Raw genomic sequence first — 18,153 nt, forward strand, 5'->3', positions numbered from 1 at the left:
TGGAGCCGTACAATTGTGACGTCCTTGTCGACGTGGAGAGCTGGGAAGAAGATTTTCAGTCGGATGATGGCGCATGGGAGAATTCATAAGGTGAGGAATCCACAGGTAGTTGTATCCATCAGAAGGACAGACTTGGGCTAACACTGCTATTGCTCTCATGTAAAATCTTAGTAATGCAGGTATGGATTTTAGAGTCACTATTGCGACCGTATGGTGGGACTTTTCCTCTGTGTCACTTTTCTAGTCACTGCACTAATGGTGTTGTGTTTCATTATCCTAATAATCGATATTCATGACTTTTTACAAAGAATGCAGTTGCTTCATAAACGTATTGAACCAAATCCTGCTTCTGTTTGTCTTTGCATATATGAGGCGTGTATAACAGAGAAAGGGGTAAGATCTGTTCCACCACGACTTCCCTGAGTAGGCTGCCACAAATCACCTTTACTCTTGGGTTCTGGGGAGGTGCTGCTAGGTAGGTGAAAGGGTTAAGCAAGGAGCTATCACACTATGTAGGATCAGACTCAGTCCCCCACGCTCGGAGGTGCTGCCTCCCAAAATCCAGCAGTCTTGTTCAGACATTGAGAGTCCTGCAACAACTTCAACTTTCATTATGTCCTCAACTCCCTCTAAACAAGGGCCTCTGCCTCCCACCTGTTTTTCTTTTGAGCCAATTTTATTATTTTTCAAAGAAGTCAGCAATACAAAATACAACAAGGGTGCAAACTGAGCGTAAATTACGTTGGGCATCATGAGGGTCAGAAGTTTGGTAGGAAGAATTGGTTCATGCCATTTTTACACAAAGAAGAGCAAGCATAAACAAAGGGTTGTGACGTCATTAAAACATGGGTGTCTCCACAAACTCTCATCTCCATTCCCACAGACTCTCCCCACCTACAAATATCTGTCTGTCTCACAGCAAACGTTCCCTTCATCCGAACCTGAATGTCCCCTGGCAACATTAGCGTGCATGGGAAGAATGTATGGGGTATTAATCGCCCAAGGAATATTGGGTGGTGTTCAGTCGTATGATGGAGGCTGGTGTATAGGCCTAGCCTGGAGGGGATTTTTAATCAGTGAGGGTTTCTTGAAAGGTTTGCAAGTCTGTTTCAAGGTTAATATCATAGTGTCCCAGGAGGCCACTATAGGGATCCTGCGCAGACCCCCTACTTCTTTGCGTCCAAGATCTATGGCTTCAGCTTTGCCCCACTTTAGTGTAGCTGCGCTCCTTTGCCGCAATCCCGATAGGGTGGCAGCATTCCAGTACATGGCTAAGGAGTGGTGCCTCCCACCTGTTAACAATGGTTGCATCACTTTAAACAGCGGCATCCCAATTGTCTATTGACTCACCTGTGTCCTCTTTCACAACAACCTAATCAAAGACTGACCTTACTGAGCACCAAAATGCTACACAGCTCACTTAATCAGTTTCATGCTTGATAACACTCTGGTGTTCTCATTTGTGGTGACCCTTGTACTGAGTACTAATTAGATATTGTACTGATCTTCCTGTTAACTGAAGAAGGCAGACAAGCCATAGGTGGATGCATTAGGCTGTTTACAGCATTTTTGTAAATTATTTTTCAGTATTGTCAGATCGAAAAACACTGAAATGTATCAAAAATGTAAACTTAAATATTACATAGCTCTTATACTAGGTTAGTGTCTTAATGCTAAACAATCAACTGGAATTAAAAGATCAATTTTGGTTTTCCTCCCTATGAAAATGTTAATTAATCAGTAATTGTATATTGATACATTTATGTGAAAAACAATTCACTTTGTTGTATACAATAAATAAAATGTGTATATTATGGTTCCTCGTCCTTGGCGAATGCATACAAGGCTGCAGTTTGATCTGAAATTGATTATTTTTTTAGTGGCAGGCTGTCTTATAAAAGGTTATGGAATTTCAGTTGTTTTCACCTTTTAGGAGAGAAGTTTATCGGATCCTCAAAGCTGAGGGAATATTACTTCCCCGTTATGCAGTTCTGAATCGTGATTCAAACAACCCAGAAGGTAACATAGTTTAGAAAATCTTTGAAAAGTTAATTAGCAAATAGAAAATATTTTAAATTGATCTCTATAAAAGGGTGCAGTTGTTTTATAATTGGCCCAATATTCAAAGGTAACCAGCCATTAAGTGTTCCGAATTCATGTACACGGCAGAAAAGTGACGCTACTCATGTAGTTTTATTCTTATCTGTACATCACAAGTACATTTTGTCAGTAAGCCATTTAATTTATCCAGTATGCATTTTGGCAGTGATTTGTACGATTAGTCATATAAAGGAATCATAAATATTCCATCATACCTTTGTTCCCATACGAACACAACATACAAAGTAAGTATATCAGTGAATGTTTTTTTCACGTAGAATATTTTTATTTTATTTAATTCCTCCGTTACTGAGCCCCTACCCTTGCACGTAGCTGCCAGTCTCAATTTCTCATTTGTTAAGGTACATTTCTGTTTTCATTTTCACAATTACAGTTGCATTTTTAATTTATTTTTCTTTGTTGTACTCATCAATCATTATTTTCTTTTTTTACTTTGCTTGCTTCCTTTAATGTTCCAATAACCCCTATTGTTTGTTTTTAACTATATTTGTAGGCATTGTGCAGTAGAACTCTAGTTAGTTTAAAAATAAATTTATCAGCAAACCACATGACGTACTGTTTATAAGTGGCCACCTTTATGGAGCTGAGCCTAGATAGCATATGTAAAAACATTTTTTTTTTTTTTTTTTTTTTTTTTTTTAAAGAAAGACATTAAAGTATTTGGGGGCAAGTTAAGAAATTGTAAAATTATGAACTCGTATTTTATGGAGTTTTTATTATGGAAACACACAAGTATGTTCAAAGTAGAAATGGACATTGGGTGCGGACTAAGTCTATTAATAGAACAAAGTCAAAATAGATCTGGGAGCACTATAAATGTGAGAAAAGGGCTGAATTGAATACACTCTGGAGTACTAAATGAGCTTGCATTTTATTGCATGAACCACTTGATGCTTTTTTTAATTGCTTATTACAATTAGAAATGTATGTGGAACTAGCAAACTGTTAAATGCTCCTGGTCAGTGAAAGGAAGGAGAGACAAAGTCAGCATCCAACGCACAAATGAAAGATTATCAGAGTTTGTCGAACAGCAAGACTTTAGGATACACCATGATTTCGCTATTAAACATCATATTTGGGCTATCAGATTGGTTTTTGATCATCTGAGCCAAGGCTTGCTTCCATTGAGAACAGTAAATGTTGTCTGCTTAGATTACACAAAGGCATATCATATGGTTCCCAGCTAGGATTATAGGCACTCTAAAAACATAAATGTGGATCGAAGAGAGAGAAATAGTTATGAAGCGGTTCTAGGTCAGAAGGCAAGTAACACTGAGTAAATGCAGTGCTCTCCGAAAGCACATCACTGTTAACTAATATATTTTAGGACCTTTTATTGGTGATGGAAGGGTTAGGAATGTTGCTGTACTCATTTCAGCAGAACAATTAGATCCTCTTCCTTCTTGTCACCTTAAAGGGAGTTGAATGAATAAGTGTTTGGAAATGCATGAATACTAAATGAGGCGGTGGCTGTTAAGATTTAATACAGTCAGTTGTATTATGACAGAGACAAGCATATTCTTGAGGTAGGATGCGGATGGTCATAATATAGTAAGGACACTCTGGGATTATTTTTTCCAAAGACCTTAAAGCTTACAAAGTGTGACACATGCACTGTGGAAATCTGGTGGTATTTAAGGAGATGTTGAAATACTAAAACAAAAAAGTCAATTTGACAGTATATATAAATGATTGGTTAAGCCTCATCTGGAAGAATTGATCCCTGGTACATATGTCCAATGTTCCAAAAAATATATTCAAGCAGATTAGTAAAGATTTACATACAAAGTCTTACTTTGAAGGGTAATGGGAGCAGGGAATGGGTTGCCCTCTTGCCTTTCTTGAACAAATCAGAGTCTTGCTTTATTTGTTGACATTGTTTTTGGTAGCCTCCGCTTCTCTGCTATGACTGTAAGTGCTAACTTAGGTGAGGCATGGAGGGAGTTCAGAGTGAACACATCATGAAATATTCATACTAGTGCTATAATCTTTCGGTTAGCCCCTTGATGCTACATTTGTTTTTCAAGAAGTGTCTGCCTAAGCTTCCTTTTTGACCATAAAGGTTTCGACTTCTCTGACTCCTGCTTCTGCAGGGTTTCTCTGCTTCTGATGGGCAGACGTCTTCTTTTCTACACGTGTACATGGGCACAGTATTAGATCGCTAGGTCATGAAGATGATCTGTCAGGGATGAAGGGGAAGACTTCAGTTTATGTTGCCCGTCTGACCTCCTGGCAGTGTCCAGGGGCCAAACCATGACAGTTAAAATTACAGTAAGCAGGGATGCGAGTTAACCACTTTGTAAAAGTAAAAGATAGGAGCATTAAGAGAGATTCACATAGGTACTCCATCAGTTACACCAGTCAACCCTATGGTTTGTTACATATTAAAGAAAACAGGATTGTGGGGGCACCCAATGAAGGAGATAATATTTTGTGCATCTAAATTTGCTATATTATTATTTTTTATTTTTTTACAAAAATGCAAAAATAGTAGGAAATTTAAATCTAAATGCATATTGAGCATAATAAAATATCTCAGTTGCCTGTGGCTCTGACTCAGGATCTCATCCTTGTCTGTGCTGGGTAATGGAGTGTCTGCTGTTCTCTTGGCTCTTTAGATTCTTATTATCTGCTAGTTTATACACATGATTCAGTCTTCATGGTCTATGTGTACTGTTGGTGGTGGGAGGGTACCTAGTCCCACTTGGTTTGGAAGTCTGAATTAGAAGGATATTCCATTTTGTCCTTGAAAGCTGTTTTTTTTCTGGTTTGCTGACTGTGATCTGGCAGCCTTCCTCTGCAGGGATTTCTGATGGAATTTTCCAGGAAATTGCTTCTGTACACATCAGACTTTGCAGTGACCTTGTATGCTTTCAGAAGTAAGTATGCAAAACTGCAAAAGGCCATGCTGCAGATTTTCAAGGCAGTGTCGGCTCCCTCTGGACCACCTTCTGGCTCGATGAAGCTGTGGTGGGCCTCACTTGTACTTCTACAGCTGGATCTTCTGAATTTGTACTACTTGATAATACAGTTTGCAGTCTGGTATACCCAGGCCACCTGTTGTGAATGGGTTTTCAAGTGTGTCCAGGGCAGCCTTGTCTCCCCCTGTCCCTGATCAGTTCTCGGATCAGTGAGTCTAGCTGTCGAAACCATCCAGCTGGGGCCCAGACAAATAATTTACAAAGAAGTCTAAAAGTCTGCGAAGAACATGATGGGCAACTTGAGTGTTCCCCAGACTGCCACAAAGTGCCCTAAATGCTTCACCTAGGTTCTAGTCCTTGAGGTCTGCTGGTTTGTGGTATATCTACACCCTTAAATATTTGAAGGTGTGAGGAGTCCATGACAGCCCCAATACCCAAGTTGTTCAGCTGTTGCGTCAGTAGCTCCTAATTTCAAACATAGAACAGTATACGGTTTGCATTGAGGGATCTGAACAAGGCTTTCATCCCACAATGGGATACCTCTGTCGTCTTTCTCCGATCTAAGCACCGCAACCAGAGGTTCATTTGCTCTGGAAAAGAGGAGCAGTGGAAGGGGAAAGCCCTGCCTGGTACAATGAATGTTAGACCTGGCATCATTGACGTGGTCTCCCCTGAGTTGTTTGCCTTCTGACTTCCTGTTTTGCTGACTTCATTTTTGCTGGTTTTAGGACTTTGGGCACTTTAGCACTGTTAACCAGTGTTAAAGTGAATGTGCTCTCTACTTAAAATATGGTAACATTGGCTTGTCCACAATTGACATATTTAATTTACTTGTAGGTCCCTAGTAAAGTGCACTACATGTGCCCAAGGCCTGTAAATGAAATGCTACTAATGGGCCTGCAGCACTGATTGTGCCACCCACTTCCGGTAGCCCCTTTAAATATGCCTCACGGCTGCCATTGCAGAGCGTGTGTATGGAGTTTTAAAGTGCTGTGCCGACCTGGCAAGTTAACCCACCTGCCAGGCCCAAACCTTCCTTTTTATTACCTGTAAGTCACCTCTAAAGTAGTTTGTGGACAGCCCCTGGGCCGGGTCAGTGTATTTAAAAAGTAGGACAATATACTTTTAAGTTTTACATGTCCTGGCAGTGAAATTCGCTTAAATTAATTTTTCACTACTACATGGCTTATCTCTCCTATAGGTTAACATTGAGATTACCTTATTACCTTTTGTAAGTGTAATTTCCAATTGGGAAGAGATGGGAACCCCACGTTTGGTGTCTCTGGAATCCCAATTTAAAATCCCAATTTATAGTTAAATCAGATTTTAAATTGTAATTCTGAAAATGCCACTTTTAGAAGGCATTTTATTACTTTAGCCATTCAATGCCTTCTGCCTGTCTCTAAATACACGTCTGAGGTGGGCGTCAGTTGGGCCTTCTGTATTTACTCTAGACCCGAAGGAAGGGTAGGCGTACTTAGTGGCCACCTGCAAGTTGACGGGTCATGCTGAGGAGGATGGGAGTAAGGAGCTGACACACCTGAAAGGGCTGTGTCCTGTCCCCACACAAAGGGTTGCATACCCTCCTGTAGTGAGTCTGGAGCCAGGGCAGGAAAGAAAGGGACTTGCACACTTCACAATTTGAAGTCTCCTCCACTTAAAATGCCCAACTGGCTAGAAGTACTGGACCTTAAGCCCCAACTCAGAACTCAGTAGACTTCTGGACCTGAGGACATTCTGCAAGGCAGAAGGACATCTGTGCTGCTGAAGGGGCAGTCACTCTTCTGGGCCCCTGTTCTGCTGTGCCTGCTCTGTTGTGTACTGCCCTCCTTGCCTGGAAGTGAGAAGGACTGGACCTGCATCTCTACATCCCAAGAACCAAAGTGGTTCCAAGGGCTTGTTGGCTTGCCTCATGTTCTGAAGTGTCAGATACATCAAAAACTTCACTTCATCACCTAGAGCACCTGAACTTTGCTTGCTGCAAGTCTTGCTCTGCCAAGTGGTGCTAACCCAGTCCAGGGCCCTTGGAAGTGAGTCTAAAATGACCATCTGTCAGAACCTGTGCATCGACGCTGTTAGACCAGTTGAAACTGACTCATCACCTGCTGCGAGATCAGAACTGACACATCACAGCTGTTGGAGGGACCGGACTGGCGTATTGCACTCAGAACTACTGCATCACCTCCGGAGCCACCACTTTGGAACCAGTGCATGGATGCCACTGCGATGAGTAGATGGACGCATCGGATCATCGGCGCACCTTGTGCTGCAACAGGGATTAACATACTGTTGCTCAGCGGTCCTTGCACGGATCCTGTACCCTTGACTTTGTCCTGGCCAGAGTGACCAGATACCCCAGATACTGCTATTTTTACATTTATTCTTCAAAAATTCATATCTCGACTTCTACTTCATTTTGGTTTTATTTCTTGCTGTTGGAATTGTTTGACAAATACATTACACATTGGCTCTTAAGTTAAGCCTGCTTGCTCGGTGCCAAGGTACCAGAGGGTGAGCACAGGTTAATTTATTGTGTGTTTCTGGCGTACCCTGATTAGGATTGTGGTTCCTGCTTGGTCAGGTTACATACCTTTGCCAACCAGAAACCCAATTTCTAGCAATGAAATACGGTATTGAGGAGAAATGTGGTTGCTCGTCTTAACCTGAGCTACAGGGTTCGGAGCATAGCACCTCAGTCCAGCGGATCCACTTACCTCCCAGTCCCATGTGAGTCATAGGAGGCTTGAGAAAGCTGCAATTCACAATATCAAATGCTTTCTTCAAGCCTATAAATGCCACCACAACTCCTGGGTGTTTCTCATTATCCGTCTCATCTAGGGTTCTGTCCAGTCTCTGCAGAGTGTGATGTGCAGCGTGTGGGGACAAACTAATTCTGATCCTTATGTATCAGAAATGTTTGATATTGGTATAACCTTGTCACCAGTTCCACGCTAAGTATTATAAAACCAAGGTTCAGCATTGGGACTGGATGATAAGAGCACACTGAGTCTTTGTGTTATCCAGGTTCGGGAAGCGGTACCACCAGTGCTTATCTTGCCGACTCCATCAGCTCCCCCCTCTCCAGTGCCTCTGCATGAACATTAACCTGCCTGGGTGAGTGGTGTGGGGAGAATGGGTGGGAGGAGCTGGGATAGGGGCTGGAGGGAGAGGGGTAGTGGTGGAGTCAGACGCCAGAAAAGTGCTGAAAGAATTTGGTAGTTAATCCATCTAACCCAAGTGTCTTCCCTCTAGCCATGTATTTCATAGCCCTCCCCCCACCTCCTTACCTTTTTCTGAGTGATCGGGCTTCTTAAGTACTCCTGATCCTCCCTAGTTAGAGCTTTAATCTGTGCTTTGTCTAGAAAGGCGTCCACCTCATCCCTAGTAACTTTGCTATTCAGTCCATATAATTCTTTCTATTATTCTAGCACAGTATCATTGATGTGGATTTGCTAGTGTACCATCAAGCCATTATACGTTTGTATGTGTATGATTGGGGAACCTCTGTTAATTGGAGGCATCAATCTGGCCATTGATCTCCCAGACTTACCTTCCCATCTCATGTACTATAACAGAGTATTCTGTGTAATGATGGCACCATCATTTCTCAATAGTTTGTGTGTATTTTTCTCTTTACTCATATAGTCTTATTTTTACTACCTCTACCTCATAGATTGATTTATCTAGTAGTACCTAATTAGTATCAAATGTATTCTGCATTCCAATCATTTTACCAAGGCAATACCCTCAAACACAAAGCCATTCACCATCTTGAATGTTGCACTCTTTTGGAGTTCACTGGACGTCACCATGCACTCAGTCATCAGTGTCTATAGACCCCATATCGTAACCAGAAACATTGACACATGTGCACACACACTCCATACATCAATAATGAATGATGGAGGTAAAGATTCCCAGTTAGAGGAGACTGATATGACCTTTTACATGAAGGAGGCCAGTAAGCATCTCTATGCAGAAGGTTTCAGGAAACAAAGACCTTTCCCTTTCACTGTCATCCATCCTGCCAACATAGTCAATCTCTTAACCTGGCTAGAGAATGTAGTAGCTACGCTTTTAAAGAAGGATGCATTTTGGGTGCCCTTAACCTATCTATGGTAGGGGGGCGGAGCTTGCGTGGCCGCAAGATGGCCACGCTGTGAGAGCGCTCCGCCAGCCACTTCACAATCCGTGTATAATCCTCTACTACTAGCAAGCTACGAAACCTGTTTAAGTACTGCAGTTGCTGGCGCCGGTGAAAGTTGAGGTGGTAACTGCGGAGATTGCCCGTGGCCAGGACTGAGGCCTATGGGGACCGGTGTGCCAGTGTACCTGGGAGCGGATCCGGCTGGGCGGCTCCTTCTGGCGCTGGCTGGGGCGCAGCGGTGCTCCACGGAGGTGCAGGGGGGGCTGCAGAGGAAGGTGGAGGCTGCTGTGGCCCGGGCGTCGGCTGAGATCAGACGCTGCGTTGTGGTATGCCCTGGGGCGGTGGCGACAGCGAGAGGGGAGACTGCCCCGGGCCGGGCTGAGGTGCAGCGCTAAAGGGCCGCACAGTCGGGGTGCTGCGTCTGCGCGGGCGGCCCATTGCTGTGCAGCACTGCGGAGAGTGTTGTGCTGCTGGCTGACTGCCCGCCTGAGAGTGCGACGCTGGAATTCTGTGCTTTGTGAGATTGGCCCCTGGCCCCCTCTTTGAAATTTGCCTCTGAGGACGACTGCCCGGGGACAGCATACTGACAGCCTGCGGACTGAGGGGCAGTAACATTGGATGTGCTCCTTGGGCGGCTGGCAGTGCAGCACATCGGCTTGGATCGGACTCCAGCCCAGGCAAGACAGTGTGGCTGGTAGTGGGGCAGTGTGGTAGGAGAGGTACGGCTGCCCGGAGAGCAGCAGTGCAGTGCTGTGCGGAGTGGATTTGGTGCCCGCGAGCTGGGACACGCAACATCGCTGTGGTGTGGAGAGTCTTAGCTGGCATTGCATGCCCCCCGAGGACCATACACTGGGCAAGTCGGACAAAACCCAGCCCAAGCTGCAGTTTGACCGGCGTAAGACAGGTGGTCCCACCGGTGATGATGCGGGACCTGGCCAGGCAGGCCAGACTCTCTCTCCTATCGCATGGACAGAATGACCGAACGCTTAGACAAATATGCGGCGAGGCTGGACCAGTCGGAAAGGCGTATATCCGAGGTAGAGAATGGTCAGATGGAATTGACCACTGGGCAAACCAAACTGAGCAAAAGTGAGAGCTACTTACAGGCCAAAGTGGATGACTTGGAGGTCAGGTCCAGGAGAAACAACTAACGCATAGTTGGTAAAGCGGAGTCCACCGCAATCGACAACATGGAAAGTTTCATTGAACGCTTGCTAGTCCAGCTGCTGGGGCGAACCACCTTCTCTGATTTGCTGGCAATTGAAAGGGCCAGGGACCGGGACGCGGCTCTGCGCCGAGCCAGGGAACTGAAGACACTGCATTATGAGGGCATGATGATCTCACTATACCCGGATTTCACACTGCAAGTGCAGGAGGAGAGATGACAATTTATCGCTGGGAAAAAACAACTTGGAGACCTACATCTGGAATACCGTATGCTTTACCCAGCCAAGTTACGTGTGGAGGCGGACGGGAAGCCGTTGTTTTTTACTGACCACAAAAAAACTTGCTCAATTTATTAAGCGTAGAGCGGCAAGGAGTGAGGATTGTGGCGGTGAAGACACGATACCCAAGCAGCTGGAGATTGAATTGTTCATTCCTGTTGTGTTCCTTTGGGGGAGGCATCGTTACAACATGTTGTTGTGAAATATGCTGTTATGATTTATGTGATTTGCTGTCCACGGGTTGGCAGTTGTGGGACTTAAGCTCTACTGGTTGCTGTTGGCACAATTGTTATTTTTGCTCTCTCTGGCATTAATGAAGGAGCTTTTTTGATCCTTGCTTATCACCTTTTTGGAATTTGATTCACTCTGTGGCTTGCTAGTTTGTTTGTTATAACCGCAGGTGGCTGACGCATAGGTGCAGTACGACACCTATAGAAGGGAATAGGGGTAGTTTACTCAAGTAAGGGAGGGGGGTAGTTGAGTGTTTAATGTCAGCTAAGCGTGTTGGGGTAGTGCTTGCTGTGGGAGGGGAGTGGGAGTTGAGGGGTATTTTGTACTTTGACTGTAAATATTGTGCTGTATGTGTCCAATCAAGCAATTGTAGACTTATGAACGGGACGGGACTGGCGAGCTATTGTGATTACCATGCACTCAATGTCACATGATTCTTTGCCCCTAGATCACGAGAGGAGCCTGGGCCGGCTTAAATTGGTCACATGGAACGGGAGAATCTTAAATGATGCTCGAAAAGTTCGCAAGGTGGTCGTCTGCTTACACAGACACAAAGTGGATCTTGCCATTTTGCAAGAGACGCATTTAGCGCCGGGCAGCCCCATGCTTAGCCCTAGAAGGTTACAAGGGCAATTTGTGGCGGCAGTTTTCACTACTCATGCACGGGGGTGTATTGATCTGGGCTTCACGGTCCTCGGGTGAGGGCCTTAGGGAGGTTGTGGCAGATCCAGGAGGGAGGAATTTAGTGGTGCGGTGTGATTGGAGTGCTGCTCCATTCTTGCTGGTGGGGATCTATGGCCCAAATTTTGCTAATCCTCAATTTTACTATGACCTGGCTGCTAAGGCGGGCTCTTGGGGGGGGCTGCTGCAGATCTGAGGTGGAGACTTCAACTGTACGCTGGATCCTCTGCTTGACAGATCGGGTGGGGGCGACCGTAGACCGGCGGCTGCAGCTAGAGCAGTGACGAAAGTGGCATCTGACCTGGGGCTGGTGGATATATGGCGAGTTAGCCATCCAGACAGGGGCGGGTATACACACTACTCAGCTGCACACAATTTGCGCACACGCATTGATTTGTGGTTGGTTGCCAGGAGCCTCTTGGGTGTCGCGCACCCAGGGGTTCCATGGCCGAGGACATATTCTGATCACTCCCCAGTCCTATTGACTGTGACTTTCGGCATGTGGGTGTCCCCCCCCACCCCTTCTCATGGCTATTCCCTCCCTATTCGCTGTTAGATTAAGTCTTCCGAAAAGAGCTTGCCACGGCGATCAAAGACTTTTTCCAAATCAGTAAGGGTCCTATGGTTAGTGTGGGCACGGTGTGATAGACATTTAAAGTGTATATCAGAGCGGTCACAATCTCCAACCACGCTGGAGTTCGGTCAATCAGGGGGCGCCTATGCACGTCAGAACAGGAGCTAGTGCAGTTAAAGGAGGAACAGGTGCTCGGCGCTGATGCCCAGACTTCGGGTCGCATGTGCGCTAAATTGACTGAGTTTCAGGACACAGCGCTGGCTGAAGTTCAGCATTTGGGGAAATATGCTACGGCTCGGGTGTATGGGGAGGGGGAGAGACCGGGATCGGCCTTGGCGAATGTGATTCGTCCCAACAAAGAAAGTAACTTGATTACAATGATACAGGCAGATGATGGTAGCGAAATCTGGGACCCAGAGTTAATAGCAAGTAGATTCCGTGACTACTACGAATCTCTTTACACCTCAAGGGTCGCTCCGGATTCGGAGGAGTTGCTGAATTATTTAGTACATATTGAGCTGCCGAGATTAGCAGACGTAGATAGGGAGTCTCTCGTGCACCCTTGACACTAAAAGAAATGGACAAAGTGATAGGTAGCATGGCATAAGTAAAGGCCCCAGGCCCTGATGGGCTCACTGTGAGGTTTTATAAGGCCTACAAAGATCTTCTGTTTCCCCCATCTCCAGGAGATTTATGAGGCGGTGTCAGAGAATGGTCTTATGCCCCCTTCAATGCGCGAGGCAATGCTGATCACACTACTAAAGCCGGGTACGCCCCCAGTACAGTGCTCATCTTATCGTCTTCTGTCCTTATTAAATGTGGATGTTAAAATTTATGCTAAGATATCAGCGGACCGTTTAGCCAAGCTGCTGCCGAAAATGGTGCGGCTGGAGCAATCGGGGTTTGTACCGGGCCGCAGTCTCACCATGAACCTCTGAACACTGTTTGGCACCATACAGAACATAAACCTAGAACTGAAGGCTGTGGTGGTTTTCTTGGATGCCGAAAATGCGTTTGACTAGGTGGAATGGTGCTTTATGAAGGTGGTTTTGCGGCGGATCGGAGTGGGGGACATTTTATGTGCTTGGTGTCCACACTGTACGGGGAACCATCGGCTAGAGTGAGAATCAATGGGACAGTTACTGATGCATTCCCTATCACTAGGGGCACCAGGCAGGGATGCCCGCTGTCCCCTCTCCTATACGCAATTGTAGCTGAGCCCTTGGCGTGTGCCTTGCGGTAATGCCACAGTCATCGAGGTCTCGCTTTTCCGGCTACACCGTCCTACTCTCGACCTATGCAGATGACACGTTACTATATATTAAAGACCTGCAGCGCAATGTTGCTCCGGTCCTGCGGGAGATCGCGCGGTATGGTACCTTTTCAGGTCTTAAAATGAAAAAAGTGAACTGGGGCAAATCCATTATGTTCCCCCTGACCCCAGTGACATCACAGGTAAATGTGGTATTCCCCCTTAAGTGGGAGGCAGGCTGGGTCAGATACCTGGGCATTAAAGTCCATATGGACCCAAAGGTGGTGATGACAGATAACTATAAGGTCGCTCTTGAGGCACTAGGAGATGACATTGAAAGGTGGATTAGGCTCCTGCTCTCGTTGTTGGGCCGAAAATGGTAGTGCTACCTCAATTTTTGTTTCTATTTCAGAACATCCCTATGTCATTACCGAAAACATATTTTGTGACTTTGAGAAGGCTACTTATCAAACTAGCATGGGTGGGTAAACAGCCACAAGTTAGGTGGCACACCCTGAAGCTCCTATCTGAGCTGGGTGGCCTAGGTGCCCCAGACTTGGAGACCTACTATACGGACACACATGCTGCGGCAGCTGCTTATTCCTGGGTCCATGAGTCCAGTGACATCCCATTTTTGCACATAGAGCACGAAATTGCATCCCTGTTACCGTTGCAGAGTAGGATATTCCATACTTCAGATAGACGTTGTAGCGAGCTGGCATCTCTGAATTCTGTTGCGCATGCTTGACTTGGCTTATTACATAGGCAGGGGTTAGCTCTACTATACTCTCCACATGTGTCCTTGGGGTGGTGAGCTTGGTTTGAGTTGTGGTGGGATAAGAGTTTAATACAGGCCATGGGCACCCTAGAAATCACCACTATGGGGAGGATCTGTTTGAGGACGATGTTATGAGACCATGGGAAGGATTACGGGGCCGACCACACTGCTCCATTATCAATATTATAGGGTGAGACATGCTATGGCAACTCACTTGGGAGAGGATATGCAAGAGCCTCCAGATATGCTAGCCTTATCCATGTTGCTGGTGAATGACCAACCCCGGAGACTGGTATCATGTTTATATGCACACATACAGAAGACGTGTCTCAATGACTTGAACAAAGCATTATTTGAATGGCAGAGAGATTTGGTGGTGCAGCTCACTGATGATCAGTGGTGTTATTGTGGTTCGTTGATTCGTACTGTCTCCTTGAATGGTCGGCATCGTCTGATCCATTTTAAGTATCTCACTACATTCCTCGTAGACTTTATACATATGGCTTGCGCACTAATGTGGCCTGTCCCAAGTGTAGTGAAGACCACGCAGACTTTTTCTATATGTCCTGGGCCAGTGCGGGGGTGTAGCGATTCTGGGGGTCAGTTTTTGGGGAACTTGAGGCAATATGCGGACAGCGACATAGTTGTGAACCGATTTTGGCGCTTCTGGGGTGGGATAAAGATATACCTAAATCAATTTGACGGCTGGTGACTATTAGCCTAGCCAAGCGTCAAATTGCCATGCATTGGGACTGTGGCCTGGTGACGACAGCTGAAGACTGGCACAGAGATATGGTGTATTGTAACACACAAACAGATGTTTATAGCGAACTACTTCCACCAACTAACAAGCCATCGAAATTTTGGGACATCTACAAACAATATTTAATTGGTAAAGAAACAGATGAACCAGAGGGCGCGTGTAGTGGCACTTGAGGTGAGAGTGGGGATGGATCTGTGACAGCATTGGTTTGGATGTGGATATTAACAGTAATATGGAAGCCTCCTGCTGGAACTGTCTAGATGACGCTGGGACGCTTGGGTTCTGTATAATTGTCAATTATACTGTGATTGGATGCAATTGCTCTTTCTTTTGCCTTTACTGTATGTGAAAGTGTTTTAAAGCATAAATAAAATAATAAAAAATAAAAAAAAGCTATCTACGGTAAATCTCATGGTCCGTAAATGGTAGGATCCTAAGTGGGCTCACTGAATTTGGGAAATAAAACAAGATTAGCAAGAAACAGACACAATGCAGGGCCTTGCAGGGGACTTTCTATGCTGGGCAAGACCATGCAGGGGACTTTTCTATCCCAACAGCAGTATAGCGGACATGGAGTGTAACACTGGCTAATACTAATCTTAATAAGTACCATAGAACTTCATGGGCTACATACGTGCAGGGCTGACCCTATTGTGGAGACACATCCTCACATCTGCCCAGAAACCAATCAGTCATACTTGACCACTTACCAAATAAGCTCATAGGTATTGATTGGCCCAGCCATTAAATACTGTGTAGGTTTACTACAGAGAGCCAGTGGCAAGTCTCCTCACTAGGACTGAGGTAAAAATGCTTGCACCCCAATAAGATAATCTGCTGCCAGAAACCGTTTGTAGTGTCACGGAATAACAGTGGGGGAGGGTGAGGAGGGGGAGGGTGTGTTAGTTACCCATCCTGAAAGGACTGCAACTTTGAGTTGTCCCCAGTCTGCAACAGAGTCTAGCACTCTTTTATTGAACATTGGCACAAGAAGGCCATGACAGTGACCTCTTGCCTCCACAATATAAAAAAAAGTATGTTGTCATGTGGACACTATGCCATGTAACCATCTCATGGTTGTGTCTTCTGTCTTGGGAACACTACACCAGGGCTGAGATGCTGTCAGTGTCATTTTGCAAGCATTGTACTGCCTGTTACTTATGCTTGGTGCCTAAGCTACATGCATTCCACCATCATTATCCTCTTGCTGATTTCTCGTGGGGTGATGCAAAGTTTGGTCAGGATCTCTGTAGCAGTAAATATGACACCTATGACTTGTAAAATTAAATGTCATGTGGACTGCAGGACTTTTTATTGCAGATAGACTTCTAAAAAATAAACAGTTAAAGGAGTTAGGTCAACCTTAAAATTAACCTATTTCCCATTAGGTATGATGCATGGTGCCTAGAAATGGTACATATAATCATTAAAGAAACAATGGCATCTAATTGAATGCTGAAAACAATATGAATACACATATGGGAGAACAATCACACCCATATGCACAGTCCAATCAATACAAGATAGATTTAATTGCAATTGAATTAAACAAAGAAATGTAAATGGTAAAACATGTTCAATAAAAACAGACTTGGGCAAATGTGTGACAAAAATAAATACATCTGATAAGTGACAATTCAGCCACAACATAGCCCTTATATTTGCAATGAGCAATTCACATGGTTTCAAAGTTTAAAAGTCAACGACGTTTCGATCCTTTTAGCAATACTAGGATCATCATCTGGATTAAAATAAAAATAAGCATTAAGGCACTACACATAAAAATGAAATAAAGGAAGGGAAAAGGAGGGAAAAGGGTGGGGGACAAGGAAGAAGAGAAAAAGAGGAAACGAAAAGACATTAAATTAGTTAAGTTAAATGGACAAAAATCATTACAATAAAAGTGGTACCAAAAATAAGTGGAAAAAAAACATAAAAACCACAATGCCCAAATTATGTGCACCAACATATGTGAAATTGTGTTTTGAAATATAATGAAAAAGAGAGTATATACTTGACCTTGTAAGGGAAAACAAATTATTATGGACTGACAAGGAGCTGTAAAAAGTTTCATATTTTTAGCACATAGACCCCGGGGAGGTGGTGGTGGTCCCCAGAGCTTCTATAACCTCCATGTGCCTTCCTCTTATTTTGTCTGCAATGCCACCAGGACCTGGTCCATTCCGGGGCACAATTAAAAGCAAGTGCAGGAGAGCGTGCAAAATGTGCGGATCTGCCGCGATTTCCACCATGATTTGAAATAAAATGTATACTTTCAAGTCTTGGGGGTCCCGGGAGACCCTTGAACCAAGCCTAGGGCGATAGAGTAAAGGTGCCCTGCCCCCTTTTCTTTTTTTTACATGTCTTTTTGAAACTCGGCTGAAGCCAAGTATCAAAACTTCTTGGTTGAAGTGTTGTTGGCAAATCATCAGATCTCTGCACAAGTTTGGGCCGGAATCGTGTCTAAAATCTCTATGAGAATTAAAATGGGAAATGCCCTTTTTTATTTTTACCACCAACCTCTTCACCCCCCCTCCCCCCCACACTTTTTTTTCCCTCAGCCCCTGCTTGACACATGACCCTGAAATTTCTCACGAACAAAACAAGATTTTTGGGCACTCTTTTTTTTTGGGGGGGTGGGGGGGGGGGGGGGGGGGATTTCATGAAGATTCGTCAAACGGTGCCAAAGATATAAGCAATCAAAAAACGCTATTTAAATATTCTTTAGCATTTTACCTGTTTTAATAATGTTTACATCTTTATTTTACGCCTTTACCTTCTGTGCCACTGCACTATTTTAGCTTACTGAATCGAGCGATTTCTTAGATGCTGCTTTCTGTGTGATTAGTTAGAAAAAGAAACTTAAAGATATGGTGACACTGTTGACAGTTGCACATGCACTATGTTTTGAGAAGCTTAGTAGGAGTAGTATTGTCCGTTTACTCAGAAAGGCCATCTTATAAAATGTTGATTTGTAATATATTTTGTTCCTTCACCTCAAAATTTGATTAAGAAAAATGTCATGCTTATTTTTACTTTGTTCTGTTTCCCATAGAAGGTAGTTTGATTGAGGGAGAAGATCACGTGGAAGTGAATGGGGAAGTATTCCAAAAGCCATTTGTTGAAAAACCAGTCAGCGCAGAGGACCACAACGTTTACATTTATTACCCAACATCTGCAGGCGGTGGAAGCCAAAGGCTTTTTCGTAAGGTGAGTTTTGATATGTTATATTGTGTGGTA

The 18,153-nt window shown here is 44.5% G+C and overlaps 1 protein-coding gene across 1 annotated transcript in view; it reads left to right on the forward strand.

Moving 5' to 3' along the window:
* Positions 1-18,153, forward strand: part of PPIP5K2 (diphosphoinositol pentakisphosphate kinase 2) — a 1,112,711-nt gene that overhangs the window by 103,646 nt on the left and 990,912 nt on the right. Inside the window, exons 5-6 of the mRNA XM_069226183.1 lie at positions 1,934-2,019; positions 17,969-18,123. Coding sequence (XP_069082284.1) covers positions 1,934-2,019; positions 17,969-18,123 — 241 coding nt within the window. The remainder of the gene's footprint in view (positions 1-1,933; positions 2,020-17,968; positions 18,124-18,153) is intronic.

The sequence above is a fragment of the Pleurodeles waltl genome, chromosome 1_1, assembly GCF_031143425.1.
Source record: "Pleurodeles waltl isolate 20211129_DDA chromosome 1_1, aPleWal1.hap1.20221129, whole genome shotgun sequence".
In the NCBI taxonomy this organism is placed as follows: domain Eukaryota; kingdom Metazoa; phylum Chordata; class Amphibia; order Caudata; family Salamandridae; genus Pleurodeles; species Pleurodeles waltl.